At 47.4% G+C, this 26,907-nt stretch overlaps 1 protein-coding gene across 6 annotated transcripts in view; it reads right to left on the bottom strand.

The window, feature by feature from the left end:
* LOC112117959 (solute carrier family 22 member 13-like) overlaps positions 1-26,907 on the bottom strand; it is a 79,601-nt gene that overhangs the window by 36,463 nt on the left and 16,231 nt on the right. Inside the window, exons 10-11 of one of the 6 annotated variants that reach the window (XR_002909008.2) lie at positions 21,488-21,627; positions 20,165-20,251 (exon numbers count right to left, since the gene is read on the bottom strand). The exons of 2 other annotated variants lie outside the window; for them this stretch is intronic. Coding sequence is in view for 3 of the 4 variants with exons in the window: in XM_024216094.2 (XP_024071862.2) it covers positions 20,176-20,251 (76 nt within the window). In the remaining variant the exon portion in view is untranslated. Of the gene's footprint in view, positions 1-7,907; positions 8,089-19,892; positions 20,252-21,141; positions 21,628-26,907 lie in introns of those variants that run through there. 3 more of the 6 variants (XM_024216096.3, XM_024216094.2, XM_024216095.2) reach the window with 3 other exon arrangements.

The raw sequence follows: 26,907 nt of genomic DNA, 5'->3' as shown, positions 1-26,907 counted from the left end.
AGGGACAACATCTGCGTCAGAACCCTCTGTGCAGGCTGCTCAAACCTTGAGTTAACAGGCCTTCTCTGGAGCAGGCTCCAGCCCCATTACTCGTTGGCCAACACCAAGGTGTAGCAGTTCACTGCTAGTACAGGCCAGCAGCAAAATTGCTCCCTCTCCCTCAGAGCAAGGAGGAAGCAAAGGTGTTGCGACTCAGTGGGGTGTCTGTGCCCCTCAGGGCTACATGTGGGGCAGTGCAGCTGATGCCCTCTGCTCAGGTGCTGCCTAAAGTCACAGTCTAGCCCTTTCTCTGGAAAGGAAAAGAGTTAGTGGGGATTTTTCTCAAGATGTGTGAGATCATGGAGGATCTATTAAAAAACTAACCCAGCAGTGCAGCCTAGTGGTTAAGCCCTTATGGATTCTCTTCCCAGAAATGCCAGTGTGCATGTTGGGTGACCTTGGGCAAGTCACTTCGCTGCTCAGTGCCTCTGTTTCCCCTTCTGTAAGATGGGGCTAATGACACTGATTTATTTTGTAAAGCACTTTGAGATCTACTCATGAAACGCACAGTATAACAGCTAGGAATTATTATTGTTATTATTATTCTTTCTACCAATTCCCCTTTGAGATAGAAGGGGTTCTGACACTTACACTGATGATTAACAAGAAGAAAAAAAATGAAAGAAAATATCTATTCCTGCCACATGTAGTTAAATGTATGGAACCCGCTGCCTCAAGATACCCAAGGGAGTTAAAGTGGCTAGATTAAAAGGGCAGGGTTATTCTATGCTCACCTAGCACTCAGTGAACTGAGATAAGGAGAAAGGTAATCAGACTTCATACTTCAGGACATAAGCTGCTCAACTGTGGGGAAGCCAGGAAGAAACCTTGTCTCCCATATACGGTGTTGTATGCATTGGTCAGCTATGTTATGGCTGGTTTTTTCCTTCCTTTGAAACATATGGCATTGGTCCCTGCAGAAGGTAGGATGTCAGTCACATTGGGTGGACCAAACGATCAGATGCAGAATGGAAACTCATGGCAGATACATTAAGAAGGAACACAGGGGCTCATCCAGTGAGCCAATATTGTCATGTGGTGGGGATCTGAGTTCACTCCTCACTCCTTGGGGAGCAGGGTCTGAGAGAGCTAAGCTCTGGAAGGAGGGAGCACCTCACATATAACTCTAGGGTGACTCTTCCAGATGACATATGTAGTAGCGGCCCCTGATAAGCTCCAGCCAGAGCCTTGATGAGCCTTTCCTGGAGCACAGGAGGACCCCTTGACATGGAAAAACAAGTATAAGCCAAGAAGGAATAGCTCCATCCCTTAGAAAGAATGCACACACACCCAAGAGTGATTTTTAAAAAGTGGGAAGAGAAGGGATTTGGCTTTGGGCCATGTTAAATTGAAGTTGATGGTGAGACATCCAGGAGACAAAGTCAGAAAGACAGGAGGCAATAGGGCAGTTTCAATTCTGGCCAGAACCCAGAACAACAGAGATACACAAAACAATAAAGCAATGGGCAAAACCACGTAGGTCCATGCAAGACACCATCCATTGAGTGCACCTGGTCTTGGGGGATAAAAAGATACCCAAGCATTTTAGCTCCTCCAGCATTGTTTTGTTCAGGATCAATTCTGTAAACAGGCCTAACCGGGTTTATTTTGATTTTTTGGAGTTGCTGTAGAAAATGTTTCCACACTGCTTTTCTTATTCCTCCTTGACACACTATTAATTAGTTTCAAGTTCCCCACGCATCTGGTTTATTTAATTTAATTTTAAAGACAGCTGCAAAGCTGCTTTAGCAAACTGCGTATTGCTTGCATGGGCTGTGTATTCTGGTTCCACAGAAACTCAGGGTAGGTCTATACTTACCTCCGGGTCCGGCGGTAAGCAATCGATCTTCTGGGATCGATTTATCGCGTCTTGTCTAGACGCGATAAATCGATCCCGGAAGTGCTCGCCGTCGACGCCGGTACTCCAGCTCCACAAGAGGAGTATGCGGCATCGACGGGGGAGCCTGCCTGCCGCGTCTGGACCCGCGGTAAGTTCGAACTAAGGTACTTCGACTTCAGCTACGTTATTAACGTAGCTGAAGTTGCGTACCTTAGTTCGAAGTGGGGGGTTAGTGTGGACCAGGCCTCTGATAACCCCAAATATCTTGCACTGCCAGCACTTAATAAATAATCATCTTATTGTTTGCGTTGCTGGTTTTTATGGGCTTTTCCAGTGCCTCAGTGAGCCATTTATGAGGCTGAAGTAATTTGAGAGGTCTTCCTTTCAAGCTATTTCCATCATCCAGGAACTGAAATATCATGACAAGATAGATGTTGCATTATTTCAGCTCTATATGTGGCCTCTTGAAGCATGAAAAGAGCCAAAGAAAAACAAATGCAAATACCTGCAACACAAATACATGTTGAAAAATCAACACATTCTCACTGCCTCACCACCATTTGAGACCCTACAATAACAAACCAGTAGAGGGTTTTTCCTCTCAAATTCCAAGCAAGTTTGCATACTGCTTTCGGAGGTCTTTGGATACAATGCATTATGTTGGTCAGAATATTTGCCCTGCTGCATCTGTCTGCAGAGAACAGCGATCATTGTAAACATTGTCTAGTTGCAAGATGAAATTCAAAAAAGCCAAGTGAAGATTATTGCACGTAGAAAAGAAAAATCAAATGCACAAATACAAAACCATCTAGGCAGTAGTACTGTGAAAAGGATTCATAGATTCTAGGACTGGAAGGGACCCCGAGAGGTCATCGAGTCCAGTCCCCTGCCCGCATGGCAGGACCAAATACTGTCTAGACCATCCCTGATAGACATTTATCTAACCTACTCTTAAATATCTCCAGAGATGGAGATTCCACAACCTCCCTAGGCAATTTATTCCAGTGTTTAACCACCCTGACAGTTAGGAACTTTTTCCTAATGTCCAACCTAGACCTCCCTTGCTGCAGTTTAAGCCCATTGCTTCTTGTTCTATCCTTAGAGGCTAAGGTGAACAAGTTTTCTCCCTCCTCCTTATGACACCCTTTTAGATACCTGAAAAACTGCTATCATGTCCCCTCTCAGTCTTCTCTTTTCCAAACTAAACAAATCTAATTCTTTCAGCCTTCCTTCATAGGTCATGTTCTCAAGACCTTTAATCATTCTTGTTGCTCTTCTCTGGACCCTTTCCAATTTCTCCACATCTTTCTTGAAATGCGGTGCCCAGAACTGGACACAATACTCCAGCTGAGGCCTAACCAGAGCAGAGTAGAGCGGAAGAATGACTTCTCATGTCTTGCTCACAACACACCTGTTAATACATCCCAGAATCATGTTTGCTTTTTTTGCAACAGCATCACACTGTTGACTCATATTTAGCTTGTGGTCCACTATAACCCCTAGATCCCTTTCTGCCATACTCCTTCCTAGACAGTCTCTTCCCATTCTGTATGTGTGAAACTGATTTTTTCTTCCTAAGTGGAGCACTTTGCATTTGTCTTTGTTAAACTTCATCCTTCATGTAAGACACGGGAGGTAATTGTCCCACTTTCCACAGGCGAGGAGGCCTCGGCTGGAGAATTGTATCTAGTTTTGGGCATCACACGTTTAAGAAAGATGTGGTCTGATAGACATACTAGACATACTAGAAGACAGCAACAAAAATGATGAAAGATTTAGAAAACCTGACCTATGAGGAAAGGTTAAGGAAAACTGGACCTGTTTAGTCTTGAGAAAGAAGACTGAGAGGGGAATCTGATAACAGTCTTCAGGTATGTTAAGGGCTGTTATAAAGAGGATGGTGATCAGTTGTGCTCCACTGAAAGTAGGGCAAGAAGTAATCAGCTTAATCTGCTGCAAGGGAGATTTAGGTTGGCTATTATAGGAAAAAAATTCTATCTATAAGGGTAGTTAAGCTCTGGAATGAGTTTCCGAAAGGAGGGTGTGGAACCCCCCCATCATTGGAGGTTTTTAAGAATAGGTTGGACAAACACCTGTCACATCTGGACTAGGTTTATTTGGTCCTGCCTCAGCACAGGGGACTGGACTAGATGACCTCTCGAGGTTCCAGCCCTCCATGTCTATGATTCTATGAAAGCTGATGGGTGGATTGACTGGGGCAGAGGAGGGTACGTATCACACTTATTATGCAGACCCAAAACTTCCAGTCATGACTGTGTCCCTTTAAATAATATCACAGCAATGAAACAACGAAAGAAGAGAGGGACAGGCTGAAGTGCCACTTTTACTCAGCTAGTTAGGCCTACAATGACTGTAGCAGCATGTAGAGTGCATGTCCCATCAACCATTGATAGGACACTCCTGTCACATTAGGAAACAATAGAGTATAGTAGAGGTGGAGTCTGTGCCTGAAATTTGAACCTCCCAACTGTTACCAAGTTGCATCACCATCTCAACGTGAGTTGGCTGGAGTTTTGTCATCTGTGAAATAGGCTTGAGAAAGGAAAGGGGCTTTGAATCATGCTCTGGCCCCCAGACTCAGGTCTTTCAGCTTTGCTCTTCATTACTCAGCCCTAAGAGAAGCCAGACAAATTTCACATATCACTAAGAATGGACACGGCTCCAAATCAGAAGCCTCTAGACTAGCTCAACTAAAGAAACATTCTGCATGCCTCCCAAATGATTATTAAAATTACTTCCCAACTTCATTAGTCAACCCACAGACCTTCACCTGTAGCCCAAGTAAATATATTTGCTTCAGCCCAAGGGAAAGAGTTGAACATGAGGAGCCTTTCACACTGCAATCAAGTCCACTGGCATTCAGGATTGGGAGGGCCTAAGCGACGGTTCTGTTTCTCACACATTCATACCCAGGGGCACTGGGGAGGCCAGTAACTAGTAGAAATACTGGATTGATAATCACAGAATCATAGTAGCTGGAAATGGAAACAACTTACTACTCATTGACTCTGTGCCCTACAAAGAATGGATCTAATCCCCCAATAAAGGAGGTATCAAATAGTAAAGTTATACCACGCTTGATCTTAGCCAAAAGGCCAAAGCACCTGTAATGCCGAAGACCATAAAAGCTTTGTGCAATTGCTTTCCTGCTCAGAGCACCTGGTGACAACGAATACTAACGGCAGGCTGTAGACTTGAATTAACTGCCCAAACACTTTGATAGCGCAGAATAAAGGTTGCCCAGGACTGCCTCGTGCCCTTTCAGAATGTGGAAAGTGGCTAAACTTAAACCTCTGAAAACCAGGAAATACAACGTTATGATACATGCCAACTTCTGTCATTTCCTTCGGACTCCTTTTTCCACAAAGATACAGCACTTTGAGGAGTGACATTGATAGGTGAGATCCCTTGGCTCATGTAGATTGGATGAATTATTGTCAAAAGTTGACATTTGTTTTCTGTGTTCATTTTTCATGATAAATTTAAGTTACTGTGTTGACTGAGGACAGTATCTGGTATCTCATTAGTCAGTGTTGACCATAGACTAGTTCTTAGGCCATGTCTACGCTACAGGCACAACAGACTAGCTCTAGCACTATAGCTATGTCACTGTAACCCAGTAGTGTAGACGCAAACTACACCAACAGCAAGGGCTTTTCCATTACTGTAGGAACTCCAACTTGCCGAGCAATGGTAGCTATCTTCCATTGACCTATCTGCGTCTACGCTGGGGGTTAGGTTGAGATAGCTAAAGTGCTCAAGGGTGTACATTTTTCACATCCATGAGCACCTCAGCTATGTCAACCTAAATTTGAAGAGTAGACCACGCCTTAGAATAGGGCTTTCTATTATGGGCACCTTTCCTGATGTCCAGCAATCCCTTTGATCATACAGCCATCGACAGTCTCCGCTACTTGCTTTCCTTTGATGACACTCAGTCCCATTGTTCAAGAAATGGGTAAGGCGCATGAGTCACGATTACATTACCCTTACCACATTACCCTTATCACTTAGGGTCTTTCATCTTCCCTCTATTTAATTAATGCTGTTTTCCTTGACAATACTTCTAAAGTAAAACTGGAGTCTTTGTGTGGATTTTAGAGCACTAAGGGCTAGTTTATACTGGCAACATTAAAGCGCTGCCGCTCTCTTTGGAATGCTGTTCTATCAATATCTAGTTCTAGGCAATGAAAACCAGGTCGCAGCGTCAAATAATTGGGGAGGGATAGCTCAGTGGTTTGAGTATTGGCCTGCTAAAGTCAGGGTTGTGAGCTCAATCCTTGAGGGAGCCATTTGGGGCAAAATCAGTACTTAGTCCTACTAGTGAAGGCAGGGGGCTGGACTCGATGACTTTTCAGGGTCCCTTCCAGTTCTAGGAGATAGGATATCTCCATATATTATATTATGATATTTCCAGTCAGGCATCCCTTTGTAAAGAATCAGTAGAGTGCAAAGCTCCCACTGCACGCTTATATCTGAGCTGATACAGCTTTCCATGGAACAGTGCAGAGGTTGGTCCCCCTCAGTTTGGGAGGAATGCTATGAAGGACTAGAAAACTAGTGGGATTATGACATCATTGCAGACTGGGAAACAGAGAAGGGCTGGGATTTTTCATCAGATGGCACATACTTTTTTTTGCTCGTTTGTTAACACCTGCTTACCTTGTGAAAGACTCAGACATTCAACTAAGGGCTGAAAATGCTCTCATTTTAGCTCGCCTGGCCTCCCAGGAGTCAGTCATCCAGCAAAAAGCAAAATGACTTCATATACCTGGTACTTTTAAGGTAAAAAAGTAGAGTCTAAAATGATTATGCCTCAATTAAAAATAAAGAGCACAACGTTTTCCCCCTTATCAAGTCCCATTTCAGACACGTGTGGGTGTGATGTTGTAATGGAATAGTCCTTCGTGTTGCCTTCGGTCAGGACTGAATCTGTTGTCCCCAGGCCTACTCCCCCTAAAAGGTAGGACGTACACTTGCCTCAATCTCTTACAGGTTCCCTAGGGAATTACATTCAGCAAACTGGCAAACCTGCCAGCAGACACAGAGCGCAAGTGATCAGAGAACAGCAGCAAAACACACACCAGAGCCAACTCAAAGCAAACATGGAAATCCTTTCAGGAAAAATCAGATTTTCACTCATTTGACCAGTGGATGTTGGCCCAGGCTCTAGTTACTAAGTCACTGGTGCAATGAATCAGAGAGTTAGGCTTTTCTTGAGTTCAGGGGGTCAGCTCCTACCAACCCCTCTTCCAATCTCCGTGAAGGCTCTGCAGGTTAGGCTTAAGAAAGGATTCATCAAGCCAGATGAGCTTCTGCTGAACAGTGTCACTGTGAAAACAGATCTCAATGAACTACCTACTTTACAGACCACCCTGGCAACTGCCCATACAAACTACTTGTGGCTACTTCAGTAGCTGAGCTGGGGTCTCTGCTCCTTTGCTCCCCAGAAACAGAGTGGCGAGGGGTGCGATAGGGCTGTGCAATGCATTCCAAAGCGATTCACTGGGACAGTTCACGTAAGTTAGAGTTTGCAGAATCAGGCCTGAATAAGGGGCTTACATTGTAAAATATGGGCCATAGTAAAACATACTGGATGAATGTGCGCCCCGGGCTTGTTACTGTAGCTAATGGAGAAATAACATTTACATTTGCTGCCTTTGTGTGATTTTAACTGCACAACCTATGAGAGCATTTCTGACACTGGGGATTGGGCCATCTGGTTTTAATAGGGTTACTCTAAGAGTTTGCAGGATCAGATCCTAGGTGTGTCGATTTGTCTTTTTACTCACTCAAACTTTTTAAATGGTTCTATCTGCTTGTGGGGGAAAGGTTCAGGGCAATTCTTGTCGCTTCCAGACTCATTCACCCATTCCTAACTGGACCCAAACTCTGATCCTATACATGACAGCAAATAGCTTGGACCAACCAGGAATTTGAGAGTTTAATAAAAAAATTAACATCATTTGTAATATGACGAGAAAGTTCAACAGGAGGCGCCAAATGAGCAAAATGATGTTGCATGTTTAATTGCAGGTGTTGGGGTCACAGTGTTATTTAACTTTGGGTTTGTCATTTCAGTCGATGATGAAGGAGGAATGTTCCTCATGCCTCCAACCTGTCTCTTCTATGGAGTGTGTGGCAGCCAACAAGGTCCTTCTGCACCACTCATGCTTCTGCTGCAAGCTCTGCAAGAGGAAGCTAAGGTAAGTAGTGGGACTAGGTGCCATTTACTCCTGAGGGATCTCAAAGTGGTTTACAAAGAGTGGGCCCAGCAGTCCCCTCCAGTAACTCTGGTAGGGAAGAGCTCTGCAGCGGTCACAGAAAGGGGAGCAGTGTTTCTGTGATATATTCTCTCTCCTCGTCCCTGGAGCTTGAAGACTGCCCTCCTCAAACACATGGTGCCAGGGCTCTGTGGATCAGGAATCCTGCTGAAGGCAGGTGGGGCTACAAGCAGGAAGCAGCTGCAGCCCCCAGGCATGCTCCCCATAGACTTCAGCCTGCACCTCAGCAGACATCTGTGTGGGAGTTAATGACATTTCAAGCAGCACGGACTCGTACTGGGTCTCCTGAGTACAGCACAGCCATGGGGTGAGGCAATCAGTGACAGTGAACATTCCCCACCCCGAAGCCACCATGGGGTGAGGCAACCAGTGACAATGCAGCTCCCCAGATGCCAGGTGGTGAGGCAGCCAGTGACAGCGCGGCTCCCCCACCCCCATGGGGTGAAGCAGCCAGTGACAGGGCTCCCCAGCCCCCATGGGGTGAAGCTGCCAATGACAGCAGAGCTCCCCAGACACCAGGTGGTGAGGCAGCCAGTGACAGCGTGCGTGCCCCCCCCTCCTCCAGCCACCATGGGTTGAGGCAGCCAGTGACAATACAGCCCCCCCAGCTGCCATAGGGTGAGGCAGCCAGTGACAGCATGTCCCCCACCCCCAGCCGCCATGGGGTGAGGCAGCCAGTGACAACGTGGCCCCCCCAGCCACCAGGGGACGAAGCAGCCAGTAACAACACGGCCCCCCCAGCCACCATGGGGTGAGGCAGCCAGTGGCAACGCGCCTCCCCCCCCCCAGCCGCCATGGGGCGAGGCAGCCAGTGACAGCACGGCCCCCCCAGCCACCATGGGGCGAGGCAGCCAGTGACAGCATACCCCCACACACAGCCGCCATGGGGCAAGGCAGCCAGTGACAGCGCGGCCCTCTCCAGCCACCATGGGGTGAGGCAGCCAGTGACAGCATATCCCCTCACACAGCCACCAGGGGACGAGACAGCCAGTGACAGCACGGCCCTCTCCAGCCGCCATGGGGCGAGACAGCCGGTGACAGCGTACCCCCCCACACAGCTGCCATGGGGCGAGGCAGCCAGTGACAGCGTGGCCCCCCCAGCCGCCATGGAGCGAGGCAGCCAGTGACAGCGTGGCCCCCCAGCAGTCATGCTAACCAGGGAGAAGGGGCATGCCAACAGGTCACCACAGAGAGGCATGTATTCCCTGCTGAGGCTGTGGGAACTATGGGGCTTGGAGCAGCGTTCCCAGTGGATCCTGGGCTCTGCGAACATTCCCTCTGCCTTCTCTAAGGCTCCCCAAGCTCCTCATCCCTGATGGAAGTATTAGGAGGTCACTGAAGGGTGAACCATGGCATTTCCTGGGCCCTTGCCCTCCTGCAGCTGGCTTTACCACAGGAGGACCCTCTGCACTGTTACAATAATACTCAGCATAAAGGAATTATTTTACTTCTGACATGCAGCCACCTCTGGAGTGGAGACTGGCAACCAACCAGCACACAATGGCAAAAAGGGGAAAGGACAGCAAGGTGAAACGTTGCAAAAATGTCCTGAGATCTTTAAGAGGTGACAGAGCATCAGCTTTCAATATCTTTCACACACAGTACATTGCTTGCAACTTGGTTTATTGACCTAGGTTCATAGATCTTAATGCCAGCGGGGGCCATTCTGATCATCTAGTCTGACCTCCTACACAGGCCATTGAATTTCACCCAGTGATTCCTGCATCAAGCCCATATCCTGTGGTTGAGCTAGAACATGTATTTTAGAAAGACACCCCAATCTTGCTTTAAATCCTTCAAATGAGGGAGAATCCACCACATCCCTTGGTAAACTCCATGCAGCTTACTGTGTGTGAGAGGCCTTCAAAATGGATGGCCTCATCAGAAGGGTGAAGGACTTAGCTGAACCAATTGGGATTTGAACCAGTGTTGTCAGAGTGCCACAATATTTCAAAAGCCGCTATTTCAGCCCTTCCAGCTGGACTTGTTTTTAAGGAACCATGAAGAGCCACTGTGAGTTGGCTCTGAGATTCCCCAGCCTTAACTCCCATAATAAAATGTCTGCAGCTCAAATGTTACCACATAGTGAACATTTCTAGGGCAGAATAGAATGGAACCTCTTCATTATCAGGAATGACACTTATTACTCTAGACTCCTTCATCCCCACCCCACAAAGACCTCCCATTGTCCCCACTCTATATGACTGTAACGTACTGACATGCGGAGTTATCATGCAAGATCACGCTGTGCTTAGCCCTGCTCCAGAAGGAAGGAGAAGACGACACAAGAAGCTTTCCCCTTTTCTTTATTCTAGCAGGTGTGGATGTAGGATATTTTGACCAGTCCATAGGATACTGACGAAGTTGCAGTAGGAAGAATGAACACTTGGTAGGAGGTATCCTCTCCCAGGCACATTTGGAAAGGACACCTGCTATTTGATGCAACAGGGTCATTCCAAAAGTAAAAATATCACACATTGCTCTTGATGTGTGTCGTTAAGATCTCGGGGCGAGAGTCAGCCACAGGTTAAGGTTGCCAACTTTCTAATGTCTGAAAACCGGACACTACAGCAGGAGCACAGGAACCTCCCACTGCCCATGCTCTGCCTCTTCCTCTGAGGCCCCGCTCCCACTCCATCTCTTCCCTAGGCCCTGCCCCCCTGCTCATTCCTCTCCCCGCTCCTCGTTGTCAATCCCCTACACCTGCCTTCTCCCCTCACAAGCTGACTCCCTCTGCTCCAGGGCTGGGACAAGAACTGCAGCCCCCTGATGTGGAGCCTGCCTGCCCATGAGATGCAAGTAGGAGGCACCCCTGGCTGAGCAGGGGCTGGTGCGAGTTGATGACCTCCCCGTCTCCCATGGTAACTGGACTTTTGGTGTCCAGTCAGTACATCTGACTGGACACTGCACAGGTCCCTTTCGAAAAATCAGATACCTGGCAACCCTAGCCACAGTAGGAATGATCTAGCAGTATACAGAGGGGAGGGAGATCACAAACCAGCTTGAACCTCAAGATGGGGATCTGTGGGCCACCTGGGAAATCTCACAGCCGTCCAAAAGAGGTGGAGACACCAGTTTGAGAACCTCTGTTCTACATTGTGTGGTGCCTGGGTCAGACATTGTTAGTGCTTAACACATGCACAGTGATAATAATCAAACTTAGTTGGAAAATGGGCTTTTTTCTGCGGAAAATTCAGCAACAAAAATCATATGTTCTCCTCAGAATTTTCCATGAAAAATTTGGCTTTTTGGTGAAAAATTGAAAAGAGAAATATTTCAATTTGGAAATGCTGCTGTGGCTTCTCATGGGAGTTGTTGTTTGGAGGCCTCTTGCTCCCATTCTCCTCTGTAGCTGGGCTTCCTGGTCAGACTACATCTCCCATGATACACCGTGGTCTCCCCCATGGAGAGGTGAGACATTTGTGTCATGGGAGTCCCCGCTCATGGTGCATCAAGGGAGATGAAGTCTGTTTGGAGAGCCTGACTCATAGAGGAGAATGGGGACATGAGGAAATGGAACTACAACTCCCATGGCGCACTGCAGCAGGATATCCAAATAGAAATATTTCGGTTTGCAGGTGTCTGGTTTTTTGACCAAAAAAAAAAAAAAAAAATTCCATAGAAACTAGAAACTTCTAGTGAAAATTTTCATTTTAATCAAAAACCAAAAATGTCCATCATAAAAGTATTTTGACGCAAACTTTTCAACTAGCACTAATAATAATTCTTTCCCTCACACATAGTACTCAACTGCTGTCCTGATGTGTGTTTTACAGCTTGCATAACTACACTGCCCTCCACGGGGCGTTTTACTGCAAAGTCCATTACCAGCAGCTTGCCAAAGCCAGGGGAGGAAGCAAGAAGGAAAAGATTGAATGCAAACAACAAGCTCAGCAGCTACACGCAATGCTAACACCAGGCCTAGGATCAGAGCCCAGGAACAGGGCAGAAAAGAAAATTGTGGAGACAGAGAAACTGCAGCCCAGATCCTTTAATTCACATCCACATCTCAGCGTGGGGCCACCTGATGGAACGAGGCAGCTGCGCAGTGAGTTTGTCTCGAGAAACCAGCTCAGAACTAGCTGGCCGCCTTTGAAAAAAACCTCTGCAGAGGCAGCCAGAAACCCCGACAAACCTGGAAAGAGTGAGGGGCGAGACACCGCATTGAATTTACAAACCTACCAGGCTGCGGGCAGCAGAGCAGATGGGGTTATGCTCAAGACACATGATGGGAAATCAATAGCAGAAATGGCTGTGGAAAAGAAACCGAGCCTGTTACCTAGGGTCACCTTTCTAAAGGAGGAAGGGCCAGGTTTTTCCTGGGTGAAAGCAGGGGGTGGAAAAGGAGCGCTCAGAGATGGTAAAAAGAAGCTGGGGTCCATGGAGGGACACGTGGCGAGAGCTCCGAAAGGAAAGCAAGGGAGCAGAGTATCAGAGAAAGTTGCTGTGTTCCAGCAGAGTAAACCCAGACTGGAGAGTAAGAGCGTTCCTGCCATCTCGCCGTTAGCATTGGTGCCTGTGAAACCTCCTGCGCATGCTTCATTCATCTCCCATTCAAAAGCATTAAGCGCTACTAATTGGGCATCTACAATAGCTGTTCAGGCTGGTGCTCCCTGTACTGCAAAACTCCCGCCGAAGGATAACAAGCTTAGTGTAACTCGCTCCACCGAGGGCCTGTTTAATGAAGGAAACATAAACCTTAGCATAGCGAGAGCTGAATCTGTTCCCAAAATTATCGTTAATTTGCCTGAACTGACTCTATCCATGAGTTCCAATACACAGGACCAGCAGCATCCCGAGGATACTGGGAGTGGCGCACTGGCCTCTCACATACTAGGAGAAGCTGAGACGCACAGCGTTGCAAACATGGTACCAGAATGCGGAGCAGGGGGTTACATTTCTTCCCAGCATAAGCCTGAAGCTCAGATACCTCCAGCTGAACATGATGCTGTCAAAGGCAATGAAACAACTTGCCTCCCCAGTAAGTCAATGACATCTTACACAGTGGCTGGTTCACCAGAGCTGGGAGTTTTGGTGCCATTACTCCAGGCAGCTGAGCAGGTGCATGAGGATTCAAAGACAGACAGCCAAGAGTTCTCTGGAAACCTAATGCCACTAACGTATGAGGCAAATGTGCAGGGATGTGGAGAGGACCTCAAAAGCACTGGGGCAGAGGTTGAGAAGGTGAAAAAAATGCAACCAGAGAGCAAAGAGTGTTATGAATTTGTGGAGCATACTCCTGGTCATATCTCTCAGGAAAGCAAGCCAGAAGGAAGAGCCATCTCTTCAGCTGGACAAGCAGGGAGACCAGATGATCAAACTGGGTCCTACTTACCAGAAATAGAATCTCAAAACACGTATGATCCCCTAGTAAATAGCCCACAAGGGGATATTTTGATAGATAATGTTAAATTATCTACTAGGGACATTTCAGGATCAATGGACACACATCTGAATGCAGCCAGCACTACTGGGATCTCACATGATAAGCCCAGCAGCTCAGAAGATACTAAACTCAAGTCAAAGGGTCAAGATGACACTTTGGGACAGAGCATCCTCCACATTTCTGAGCCACTAGGCAAAATGTTAGAAGCTTTCAGATCTAATGAAACAGCAGACAAACCTGAAACTCACCTAGCAGGAAATGGGAATGTGGATGTGAAACCCCAACATGAAAGTGAGTCAAATGGAACTGCTAGTGCTCCCCAAGGCAAAGGGACTAGAAATGGTCATGCCAGGAAAGATACACTCGCAAAAGCTTCCAGTCTTGGGAAAAATCCCTTTGCTAGGCTTTTTGCTTCCGAAAATAAAGACAGCGTCTCAAAGAAAGCGCTTGCAGGGAAAAAGAAATCCACGAAGCCCCAGTCTGCCTTGGTGACATTATTTGGCTATTCCTCAAATAAAGAAAGGAATCCAAAGGAAAGTCTTACAAAACCTTCACCAAAACTTTCAGAGCAAACAAACAATGGGGATCAGCAGGAACCTTCCCAGATTGGAAGCTCCTCAAGCCAGTCAAGGCAAAAGGTCAACAAGAAAGAGGAAGCATCAGTTGCTGTTACTCAGATCGGAAGAGCAGAGGCAACCCCACAAGATTCACCGCAGAGTTCGGGGTACCATCTGGGAGATGGACTAAGTGAAAGTTTTCCACATTTAGACAGCACTGAAGTCTTAGGGTCCAATGTGCTTTTGTTGACTCCTGGTGCAGACAGTTTGAGTAATGCTAGCAATTTACATGAGGCACCTAGTCTTGAATTTCATGACCAACCTGATTTAAATGTGCAAACTGCACAACAGGGTGATGCCAATTGCTCATCTTTGATTCTATCAAGGGACTCTCAGGAAGAATCTCTAGCAACCAAGGAAGGCAGACAGCCTTCTATGGGACCGACAGCTGCAGCAGACACTAGACTGAGTCTGACCAGTGAAGGAAAGCATTATGACACATGTCTACATAAAATAGAAAACATGGCTGGTTTGGATGATCAAGATTCAAAGATCAAGACTGGAACCTTTTCTACATTAAGTCATTTAGGAGCGTCACACAAAGAAATTGACCTTCCCTTAGAAGACAGAGATCTTTTAGAGTCCAGTACACTTTTGTTGTCTGCAGGGGCCAGTAATTTAAAAAGCACAAGCAAAAACTTTCCTGGCATCAGTGGCACAGATATCCAATGCCCAGCTGATTCAGACATGCAACATTTGCAAGCGAAGTATCAACCTTCCTCAGAATTATACAATACAAGTCCATGGCAGAGAAATGACCCTCAGCTGTTATTAAAATCCAGCTCCCTTCTCCTGATGGAAGAAGACCTTTTAGATATTGACGATACTCATGGAAATTGGAACTCTGAGCTGTTACAGCAGTTTGATCTGGACTCCCAGCTTCAGGTGGATACAGATGATCCTTTTGGACTGGGTCTCGACACAAGACAACCAACTACTGATCATCTGCATACTTGGGGAGACAACTTTCAACCAATGTCCACATCTACTCCCCACGTTTCTGAGCCCCTTAATGATATCCTGGATACCTTGAATACTGAGGCAACAGTAGCACTCCAGCAAGTACTGATGATAGTGGAAGAGAGTGTACAAGCACCAGATCTTCCATAGTATTGCATGATGTCCAGCCTCACGCAAACCTGGCTTTACTTAATGATGGTTTTAAAACCCAAGACTGGTTTATATAGATGTGATTAATGGATAAAAGCACAAACACACACATGCACATACCATTAATTAGCTGACACTGGAAGACGTTTGCTTCACAAAATCAGATCAGAAATCCAGCCAGGAGGTGACAATCGTGCTGAATTTGAATGCCTGTGATAATTTTTGAACGGCATGGAGATCAGAGTTTGAGATCACAGCCCAGGTCCTAGTGAATAAGTGTCCATATCACAAAATCCATGATCACAGCTGGATCCGTGTCAGCAGTCTCCACAGAGAACCTGAATTCGCCACAAGGACTAACCTGTCTTTTCTCACCACTTGAGCAGGGCCTCTTCATGTTGGAGCTGAAGCACAACATCAGGACAGCACAGAGAAAGCTTGAACTGCTGTTTTCTATGTTATAGTGGATTCAGAGAGGCCTTCAAGCTCCAAAGATGTCATTTTACTAAGCTTTCGTGGGCAACAAATTCAATCAGAAACCAGAAGGAAATAGCACTGTCATCTGAGAATCTACCTCTCCTTAATAAAAATGACAGCAGTGGAGATCCAAACTGTGCAAAGAAACAGAATTTCCCATCACTTTTCACCATGTTGTTTGTATAGCACCTAACAACAATCCTTGACTTCCTCCTGCCTTCAACACTGGTGATCTCTCTCCGCCTCCTCCACATCCTGCCCTCCCCTTGGCTTTCCTAGCATCTTCCTCCCATGGTTTCCCCTTGTCAGTCTAGCAGCTTTCGCAGCGTGTCCTTTGGCAGCTCCTCTCCTTTGGCCCATCTCCCCTTCTCAGCGGGAGTCCCACAAGATTCTCCCTGTGTGGGTGCGTTCCTGTATATGCATGCATTGCTCCCCTCTACTAGATACTCCGTTCTGTGCAATAGGCCCTATATACTGCTAATAGTGATCTTCCTTTTTCTAAAGTGCGGGGGTCCTGTGCTTCTCGAGAGAAGTTCTATCCCCTGCTGCTGCTGTGACCTTCAGCAGGGCCACACTGTGCAACTTAACAATAAATGTCACATCTTTGATTGCCATGGATTTGTTTCAGGTGTAACCCACCTCCCTCCCCCTATGGAGGTTGCCAGGTCCTGGAGCTCTGGACTGAGCCTTTAGAAGATAGCTGTCAAAGCCCGCGGACCCCACTCCCAGCATACTTGGAGTCAGGGTTGAAACAGACAAAACTAGGAGCTGCCACTGGGACCAGTGAGTTTTTATGCATGGGGTGATCTGGACAAGCAGTCCACTGGACAACGACAACCCAGGGCTGCACAGCCCTCAGCAAGTTAACAGAGGAAGGGCCAGCCTGACAAAGAAGGCGTCCCTCCTAACTGTGCAGGAGGCCAAAGCAGGATGGGTTGGGAGCCTAGGTGCTGCCACTGGGGGATTGAGTCCCGGAGGAGTTGCCATCCACCTCGGGGAGGTGCCAGGGAGGAAGCTGGTGTTAGGAGGTGGAGAATTGGGTTATTTATAAAATGTTTAGTAATGATTAATCCTTTCCTTCCCCAGATCTGAGTTTTCTGTTCCCAGTAAAGCCCCCACCCTCTGTTTTGCTGTTCAATTTGGTGTAGCATTCCTTTGCTGCAGTTTGTTGCATTTACTGTTTCTCCACTTTGCACTGGGCTTTGCACTCCAGGCCAGCTTGCAGTATGACCCTGGATGTCTCAAGGGACATCACTCCCGGGTATGCGGCAGAGTGAGGAGTCACCTTGAACGAAGACACTAGGCGCCAAGAACAACAAAGCTAAACAGGTCCCGACCTGCACAAAGGAGTGGGGAGAAGCCACTCCAAGTACGGGGGATCCCAAGTAGCTGGGAGAGAAAAGGGAGGAGGCTTAAGCCACACCTCAGAGGAGGGGGGCTACACAGATTTCAACACTCCTTTCTCCACATGAACCCTCTTATCCCAGCTGGGCTGGGGAACACAGCCTGAGAACAGCTGTGCCGGGTCTAGTCAAAACCACAATGGGCTGTAAAGGTCATGTGATTTCCAAACGAAACAGGTGGAGAGACGTGTGGGTGAGCACCTGAAACGAACCTCCAGTCCTCCTGAGGGGCAGGGGTTAGACTGGCTCATTGCCCACTCTGCCACACTGTGCCTGTGCGACCTTGGGCTAGTCACCTCACCCGCTGCACGGCATTTCCCCTTCTGTAGAATGAAGATAAATATGCTCTTTCCCCTGCCCATTCTCTGTCTCCTCTATAGGGTCTTCAGGGCAGGAACTGCCTGTTATGTGTCTGTACAGCACCTAGCACAATGGGGCCCGGTAACTTATTGCTACTTAGGAAAACTTCCTAACTGTCAGACTGATTAAGCACTGGAATAAATTGCCCAGGGAGGTTGTGGAATCTCCATCATTGGAGATTTTTAAGGGCAGGGTTAGACAAACACCTGTCAGGGGTGCTCAAGATAATACTTAGTCCGGCCTTGAGTGCAGGGGACTGGACTAGATGACCTGTTGAGATTCCTTCCAGACCTATGATTCTAGAAAAATAACAACTCTGGCTCAGACTCTTAATACACTATTTTGGGCTAGTGAAACACTCCCAGTGTACATGACTCCCAAACCCACCCCCACCCCCAAATTCCCAAGCCCCCATTACACAAGGCCAACTTTAGCAGATGTGAAGTCCAGCATCTGCTGCTACAGGCACGGGTACAGACATTTCTGCCACTGTTTGTAATCCTCAATTGCCGCCTTTACACTGCAGCAAATAATTGCCAGAGTTTATATGGTACAAAACTATTGGTAAGAAGGAAGGAACAATACAGCCAGCACACCTGGAGGTTTTTATTTATAAACAGAGTTTAAGCCAAGAAGTTTGTACCAGATGTTGAAAAAGGAGGAGAGCCGCATCTCATTAACGGTACACAGATTCTGCTCCATCTCCAACCCCTTATCCCTCCCCTGCCTTCGTCCCTGGGCTCACCTTCTCACACAAAAGCCTGAATGAAGAGAAGAGCCTTACACCATCACCTGGAGATCAGACAACCATTGGCTTAAGGGAAGTTGTCAATACAGCTCCCAAGGAACGGGAACACACCAGCACTCTCACCAACAAGGGACCCAGGACCTCCCCACTAGATTTTACTGGCTATGAGGGGCACAGGCCCCATCTGTAGGTGAGAGGAAACCTAAGAGAGCCAGAATCTCAGTGAGCAGATGTGATACTTATTCCTCGTGGTGTGGTTCTGCTCCTACCTCTGAGTGATTTTATCCACAGAATAAGCAGGAAACTCCTCACAGTAAAAACGCTTTCATTCTGCTTTAACTGCGCTGCACGTCTCCCGAAACAGTCCCATCTTTAGTGGTTTTGCAGACAGTATGAGGGAGGAAGATGAAGTCTTCTTGCAAGTCCTATGCACCAGTTGTGCTGCAAACAAATATCCTCAGAGCTGCACTGCCTCTGCCCTATGCCTGCATCCCTAGCAAGTTATCTGCATAACAAGGTGGCCTGTGAGGACGCACTAGTGTAGGGAAAGGACAGGTTTCCCTTCATAGGAAATGGCAAACGATGATCACAAGCAATTAGAAATCATAGTGATGGGTGCGGCATAAGAAAGGGAACAGACCATCTCCCAGATCATCACCAGAGCAGGATATAGTCTGTATAGCATTTTCTCTTGAGAGATCTCAAACTCCATGAGGTTCAACAATCTCCGTGGTCGGGCAAATTAAATAAGGTGCTTCCCTACAAAGTGAAAACCTGCTTCCAAACAGACCCCCCAGAACTCAAAGGATTCCCCACAGGTTTTCATGTCGACAGCCAAGCAAGTGACACCTGAAGGATGATTGCTCCCCATTAGCTATGTTGGCTGATGGCTTGCCATTCTGCAGCAAAAACCTGATGAGATTTTTCTCCCCACGGGTAACTGAGAGCTAGATAAAAGCAGCAGGGTTTTATGCGAGTACAAAGTAAGAAGAGAATTAGAGTTGAAAACACTTACTACCGGAGTTCTGAACCTGCTCTGAATCATAACCCGTCTTAGCATTTTTTTTTTATTTGGACCTGCCCCCTGCCTCTTATAATAGCGAAAAGGACATGGTCACCTAGTGTTGCAAATACATTTCTTCAGGGGACACCAAGCAAACCACTCAAATCAAAATGCAAGTGAAATGGTAGGCTAAAAAACCCCTGACTTTTAAACGTGACTGGTGTTCTGACCCCATGCACCAGGCTGCAATGCCACTCACTCAGCTTTGGACCAGCTGCCCCTCCGTTATGCCAGCAGAGAAGGGGCTCTGCCATTACGCCACCCTGCTCCAGTCAGGGGCCAAGGGGGGGGCGGGGCTGGGCTTCTTGCCCTCCCATTGTTGTGCCCCTGCTGAGTGCAGGTGAATAAAACTCAGACTTGGGAAAGCAAAAAGAACGAGGAGTACTTGTGGCACCTTGAAGACTAACACACACATTTATTTGGACATAAGCTTTCGTGGGCTAAAACCCACTTCATCGGATGCATGCAGTGGAAAATACAGTAGGAAGATATATATACACACAGAGAACATGAAAAAATGGGTGTTGCCATACCAACTCTAACGAGACTAATCAATTAAGGTGGGCTATTATCAGCAGGAGAAAAAAAACTTTTGTAGTGATAATCAGGATGGCCCATGGGACTTACTGGGGAATGCTAAGAGAGAGCACATGGGGAAGGCAAACGGGAAAGAGGAGAACAAGAGCTGGCAGAGGACTATTCTGCTCCAGGAATTACTGTAAATAAAAAACCAAGCTGAATCCATTGCTGGCTTGCAGACCTCATTCCCAGTACAACACTACGTGGTCTTTGATTCCTCAGGATCTTATGGCTGTTCGCTGGCTCAGCTAAACGCACGTGACCCTTGTGTGTCCTACATCTCGGTCGCCATCTTTTAGTTTCAAGTGTCCATTTTCACTGGCCCTAATGAAAAGGAATATGGTTAAATACAGCAGAAGGACTCTTTTCAATATTACAACAGCTTTTCCAGCTTTGCCACTGGCTTGCTGTGTAGCCTTGGGCAAATCATTTAACATTTAGAACATGAGGATAATGATACTTCTCCTCTCTGACCAGATTATGGCCAGGGCCAGCGCTTCCACTAGGCAGTCGCCTAGGGCAGCAGGATTTGGGGGGCGGCATTTTGCTGTCCTCGACGGCAATTCGGCGCACTGCGGCGGCGGGTCCTTCACTCGCTCCGGGACCCGCTGCCGAAGCGCCCCGAAGACGCGGAGTGGAAGGACCCCTGCCACCGAATGCTCTGAGGAGGAGCGCTGCCGCCTAGGGCAGCAAAAACCCTGGTGCCGCTCCTGATTATGGCGCCAACTCAGGGACACCAGCTCCTGAGGGTGCTACAAAAAGAAAGAGGTGGGATTCTCTCTGATTAATGGACTGGGGAGCTGGCAGGGAGTGGCTGTATAAAGAGGAGGGACGTGACTGGGTGGCAGAGAGCTTTCTCCTGGGGAGGGGGGGAGGAGCTAATGGAAGCTGCTGAACATTTCTGCCAGTCATCGTACAACCGGCTATAGTTTCACGGACAAAAATGAAGCACCAAACACAGCGGCGTTTAATCTCAAGTCTTCGGGGAAATTGACCAGAATGCCTGGAATAAAATGGATACTGGACAGCAGAATAAAAGCCACTTTTATTCCAGAATAATCAGTACAGGTCTGTCTCATCTTACGCGGGGGTTCCGTTCCGCGGTTAGCGCGTAAAGCGAAAACCGCGTATAGCCAAAACCCCATTGAGTTCAATGGCGGGCGAAATCGCCCACACTACAGGTATAGTATTAAAACTGTTGTTTTTCTCTTTTTTGTTTTTGTTTTTGCTGACCACGTAAAGTTAAAATCGCGCATGTTAAATGCGCGTAAGATGCGACAGACCTGTATGCTATTCTGGAACAGAGTCTCTACACAAGGAGCCTTTCTGAAATAGCTATTCCGGTCAATTTCCACATGTAGACAAGCCCATAGCCCGGCTCCTATTCCACTCGTCCCAAGCACTCTGCAGGAACAAATCCCACTTGCCCCGTGGCTGATGAGTGAGCCTGCCTGACCTTGAACCACTGAGAGCACATATACTTTTTCCGCTCCTCCCAGCCCCTTCTTCTTTCCCTGAACAAAATTACAGCTCCCCCTCCACCTTCTCAACCCCTCTTACCAGCATCAGAAGACAGTGCTCTGCTCAGTAACAGGAAGCCTCATGCTCACATCCCACTTGACCAGGCTGCTGCCCCTGCTTCCTGACACAGGAGTTGCTTTAGTCTCCATAGCAGTTGCTGATGCATATTGCATCCCCCTCTAGTTCCAGGACCAATCGTGCAGTTAAAGGAAGGAATGAGTAATGGAATGCTTAACGGTGTTATACTGTTCGGCCACAGCATAACACACACGGCGCTGTGTGTGAAAGACCTTATTTGAAGCTGGCAGAGTATTAAAGGATCTTATAATAAACACCTCTGCTGTGTACAAGCAAGCTCTGTGATCGTCTATATCTGGTACAGAAGAATGTGACATGGTGTCAGGAGTAAACTAAAACAGAAACAGGAAGGAAAACAGCAACAAAGGTTGCAGGACCTCATCAGCATGCCACTCTTCAATGCCTCAGAGGACCTCAGCTTTGACAAACCTTCAGAATGGACAAACTGGAAACAAGGATCAGAGGGGTAGCCGTGTTAGTCTGAATCTGTAAAAAGCAACAGAGGATCCTGTGGCACCTTTAAGACTAACAGAAGTATTGAGAGCATAAGCTTTCGTGGGTAAGAAAGCTTATGCTCACTTCTTCAGATGCAAGTAATGGAAATTTCCAGAGGCAGGTATAAATCAGTATGGAGATAACGAGGTTAGTTCAGTCAGGGAGGGTGAGGTGCTCTGCTAGCAGTTGAGGTGTGAACACCAAGGGAGGAGAAACTGCTTCTGTAGTTGGATAGCCATTCACAGTCTTTGACTGGAAACAATATTTTGTGTTGTTACCGAGCTCAGCAAAGAAACTGGAGATATACAGGTATCTTCTTTAATTTATGCAATGGAGAAGTACACAGCATATCTTTAAATCCTTTGACTTTACTGAAGATAGTCACAAAGATGACTAAGAAAGGATTCTGGCTATGTTTGATGTATACTTTATACCTCAGAGAAATCTAGTTTATGAAAGAGCACATTTCCACCAGAGAATTCAAGATCCAGGAGAAAATGTTGGTTTAAATAAATAAATAAATAAACCACATGCACAAAAAACAGGAGCTCTCTGCATACATTGGCTGAAAACTGTGATTTGGGGACTGCAAAACATCAGACAGAGGCTGGTTACTGGGTTAACAGATAAAACCTTTCACAGCAAGTACAAGTGAAGAGAAATTTAACCCTTGCCACACCTATTCAAATAGCAATCTGAGCTGGTGAGACAGCAAAACCCAAGAGCAATTTGCCCAACTTGAAAAACAAGAAACTAGCTTAGAAGCTGTTAACAGATGCAGCATGAGCGCTAAAAGCTATTACCGTAAGACCCCTGAGGCAAGGAGAGAGAACTCCCAGGCCGAGGCATAAATTCCAGACCCATTCCTTGCTCTTCTGAGTTACAGATCAACACCAAGCTACTGCGTATAGTCCAGCACATCTCCTGATGGGAAGACAACTCAGAACCGCTGTTCTAAGTTTGGAAAAGAATCTCTCTCTAAAATAGCCAGACGTGAAGAGAGTAGCCAAACTGGATACAAAGACAGAAAGAGTCTAGAGACATTTTTACAACAGATATCACTCTGTTAGAGAACTGCCAGGTATCAGGGACCAGAACCTGCTAACTGTCCTGCTAGGCAATGAAGGAGCCCAGCGGAACTGCCTTCGAACTCAGTGGCCACAGCCCCGATTGGTTCTTGGTTGAGCAGTCCTGCTTATCAGCTTGACTCCACAGCAGATCTGCATGTGCTCAGTGCATAGCATGCCCACAGCGGCGCTTGCCCTTGTTCCAGTCCTTGCTTCAGCCTGCTTCCAGTCTCTGCTTCTTCTTGTTCCAGCCCTTGTTCCAGTTCTGCTCCAGCTTCTGCTCCCCTCTGGCTTTGACCCCCAGCTCTGCCTCTGGCTTACAACTCTGGTTGGCCCTCTGACTCTGGCATTCAGCTTCCATTTATCCAGTAATGATCCCTAGATTCATCTCTTGCTTACAACTCCTGTTTACCCCCCTGCCCCTGGCTCTGGCATTTGGATTCTGTCCATCCAGTACTGACCATAGGCTTGTTTCCTGGACTCTTCCCACCCTGGACCCAGCTCCAACAGGTAGGCCACCGAACTCTCATTTTCAGCACTAGGCATGATGGCCCAATCGGCAACAGTTTAAGCAGCCCAGTGCAAAGGCTAGGGACCCATCTCACTGTCATGGACCAACACTTTCCTGACAGATCTGGTAGGGGCCATACAGAGCTTGCTGTCACAGGTGTCCACCTTACAAGCCCAGGCGGCTTCACCGGCAAGCCCAGCTCTTGCCCCCCAGGAGCCAAAGATCCTGCTCCCAGACAAATTTAGTGGCGATCATGGTCAATTCTGAGGTTTGCCAAACCAATGCTGGCTCCTCTTCTTGCTTCAGCCCTAATTGGTTCCCACAGATAAGGGCTCATCACTAGTCTGCTCACTGGGGAGGCCATAGCCTAGGCCTCCCCACCCATGGAACAGTCCAGCCCCATCCTGGGCCAGTTGGAGCAGTTCATTTAGGCCACGTTGCCTATCTTCAGTGACTCCCCCACCACACCCAAACCACTGAAGCCATGCTGCAAACACTACAGCAAGAGTGTCACTCAGCTGCCCAATACGCAGCCGAATTCCGTTGCCTCTCCATGGACACTGTGTGGAATGACTCCTTGCTGCGTCATCAGTTTTGGATTAAATGATGACATAACGGACAAACCAGCACAGGTCAAGCCCCCCTCCCATCTCGATGACCTGATCGACCTATGTATCAGAATTGATGACCGCCTTGCTGAGAGACACCATGAACATGGCACAGCCCCTTGAGCCCAGAGAACGCCCCGGCCTCCCATCCCTCAGCTGCACACCCCACGCATGCCACGACCCAGCAGACCACTTTATTTGCAAATTATGGGTTCCATTCTCAGTATCACCCCGAAATCCCCCTTGACTTGCCAATGCCCATCACTGCTGACCTCACCGCACACATCCACCAAGTACATGAAGAATTCAGGCACTGATTAAAAGAGACTAGGCCAGCGTACAAGTGCCACACCAACCAACACCATCAGCTGACCTCTAATCTCAAGGTAGGGGATAAGATTTGGCAAAACCTGAGATCCATTTGCGAAACTGGACCATAAATACTTGGGGCCATTTTCAATTATTGAACATCTTAACTAGGTAACCTTTTGATTTCAGCTGCCAGAACCCCTTGAGATCTACCCATGTTCCACATCTCCCTCCTGAAACTTTTCATCAAGAATCCCTTCCCACAATGCACTACTCCTTCCCCTCCACTGATAGCCATACAGGGCCAAGAGGAATACATGGTCCAGCAGATTCTGGACTCCTGCCAAGTCCAGGGATGACTCTAATATCTGACTGGAAGGCCCAGAGGAGTTTTCATGTTTTATTATTATTTATTTTTATATTAACCTGTGGAACACATCCAGGCCCTGGACTTCCTGTGCACCTTCCACTGGGCCTACCCCATGAAATCTGGCCCAGGGTCTCCTGGGAGGCAACCCTGAAGGGAGGAGGGTGCTGTCAGAGACCAGACCAGCTAGGAACAACTGCTGGCCTGCTCCCTGACTAACTGTGCTACTAGGCAACCAACGAGCCCAGCTACATTGCCTTAGGACTCAGGGGCAATAGCCCCTGATTGGCTGTTGGTTGAGCAGTGCTGCTTATAAGCCTGGCCCCCACAGCACCTCAGCTGCTGCTCAACACATACCATGCCCAGAGCTGTGCTTGCCCTTGTTCCAGTCCTTGTTTCAGCCTGCTTCCAGTTCCTGCTCGTTTCAGTCCTGCTCCAGCTCTGTTCCAGCCCCTGCTTCCCTCTGGCTTCAGACATCTGGCTTTAACCCCCAGATCTGCCTCTGGCTCACAACTCTGGTTGATCCTGTGGTTCTGGCATTTGGCTTCTGTCCAGGAATGGCAGAAGGTCCCTAAAAATGGGGGAGCCACTGGCATCCAAACCGTGGTCCCGGCCCCCCTACACTGCCCCTTCCCCTCGAGGCCCCGCTCCCGCACCGCCTCTTCCCCCCAAGACCCCGCCCCCTGCTTACTCCTCTCTGCCCCTTCCCCCCCTTCGCTCGCCCTTACAGGAGGTAAAAAGTGGGAGGGCTATGGCCCCCTAGTCCCCCCTGTTCCAGTGCCCCTGCTTCTGTCACTCTGGTGCCAATTGCTGGTTCCGCCTCTGGCTTATGACTCTGGTTTACTTCCCCTCCTCTCCCAGCTCTGGCATTTGGCTTCTGCCCCTTGACTTGTTTCCTGTATTCCACCCACTCTGGATCCAGATCCAACCAGTAGGCTGAACTCTTGCTTTCAGCACTAGGCGTGACTGCCCACATCCTGGTCAGCAGTACGGTGTCTAGAACCTAGTGACTGAGTTCATGTCAAATTGGACATCTCCAATTTGGCGTAAAGAAAAAGAATTCAGTGCCCAGATCATATGTGATTGAGACTGACAGTGGAGAGTTCAACAGAAACTGTCAACGACTACAAATTATTCTTCAGGAAGATCAATCAACACAGCAAAAACTCTACAGATTGTGGATGCAGAACAAGGCGATAATGACTCAAATTCCAGACCAACCACAGCCAGTCATTGCAACTAATGGACAATCAGATGACCAAGTTGTTACGCATTTGGATCATGTAATTAGAAAACCAGTACAATTCAGAGACACTGAACTTCAAAGACAGTGTGAAAGTGTATACAGTAAAAGCTGTTATCTGGCACTTTATCAACCGGAAAGCTCTATTAACCAGCATTTCTGATATCTCCCAATACAAATCTTCAGTCTAGTAACTGGGACTAGTATACTGCCCAGGAGGTTATGCAATTGCACATTCTGAACTCTATTTTTAGGCAAAAGACAAGTAAGCAAGCGGATATCAGGGATTTATTCAAAAAAGCAGCTTCCAGGGTGTGTCATAGGGTCGTTACCGATTCAGCCCAATCTACTACACCTTCTACATCTACAATGATAATTGATGTTGATAATGATGACCCGGAGACACTGCAAGAATCTGAAGTGCCTTCTGAATCATCAAAGATTAAATTACGTTCAATATAGTTGTAGTGTTAAGTGTACGTTTAGTGATCTGGGTGTACGCCATGCGCTGCCCATAGTGATATGTAGTGTCATAAGATAACCTGTGTACACCTAAGTGCTTCAAGAAACCAACCACTCTGCAGTGCAGTACTACTACTGGATTGGCGCGTACCTGTCTACCATTTTATACTTTATTCATTTTATTGTATTCTAATTCTCTGAAAATTGGTATTCCATTAGTAAGTATAACTCTTAGTCAACCGGAATTTTTGACTAACCAGCACCCCCGCCCCATACCTCCAACGTGTCGGATAACAAAGCTTTTACTATATTTTGTAAA

Source organism: Terrapene carolina, unplaced genomic scaffold (genome assembly GCF_002925995.2).
Source record: "Terrapene carolina triunguis isolate 2854851 unplaced genomic scaffold, T_m_triunguis-2.0 Scaffold111, whole genome shotgun sequence".
NCBI lineage: Eukaryota > Metazoa > Chordata > Testudines > Emydidae > Terrapene > Terrapene triunguis.
This window is presented reverse-complemented; position numbering and strand designations above follow the sequence as displayed.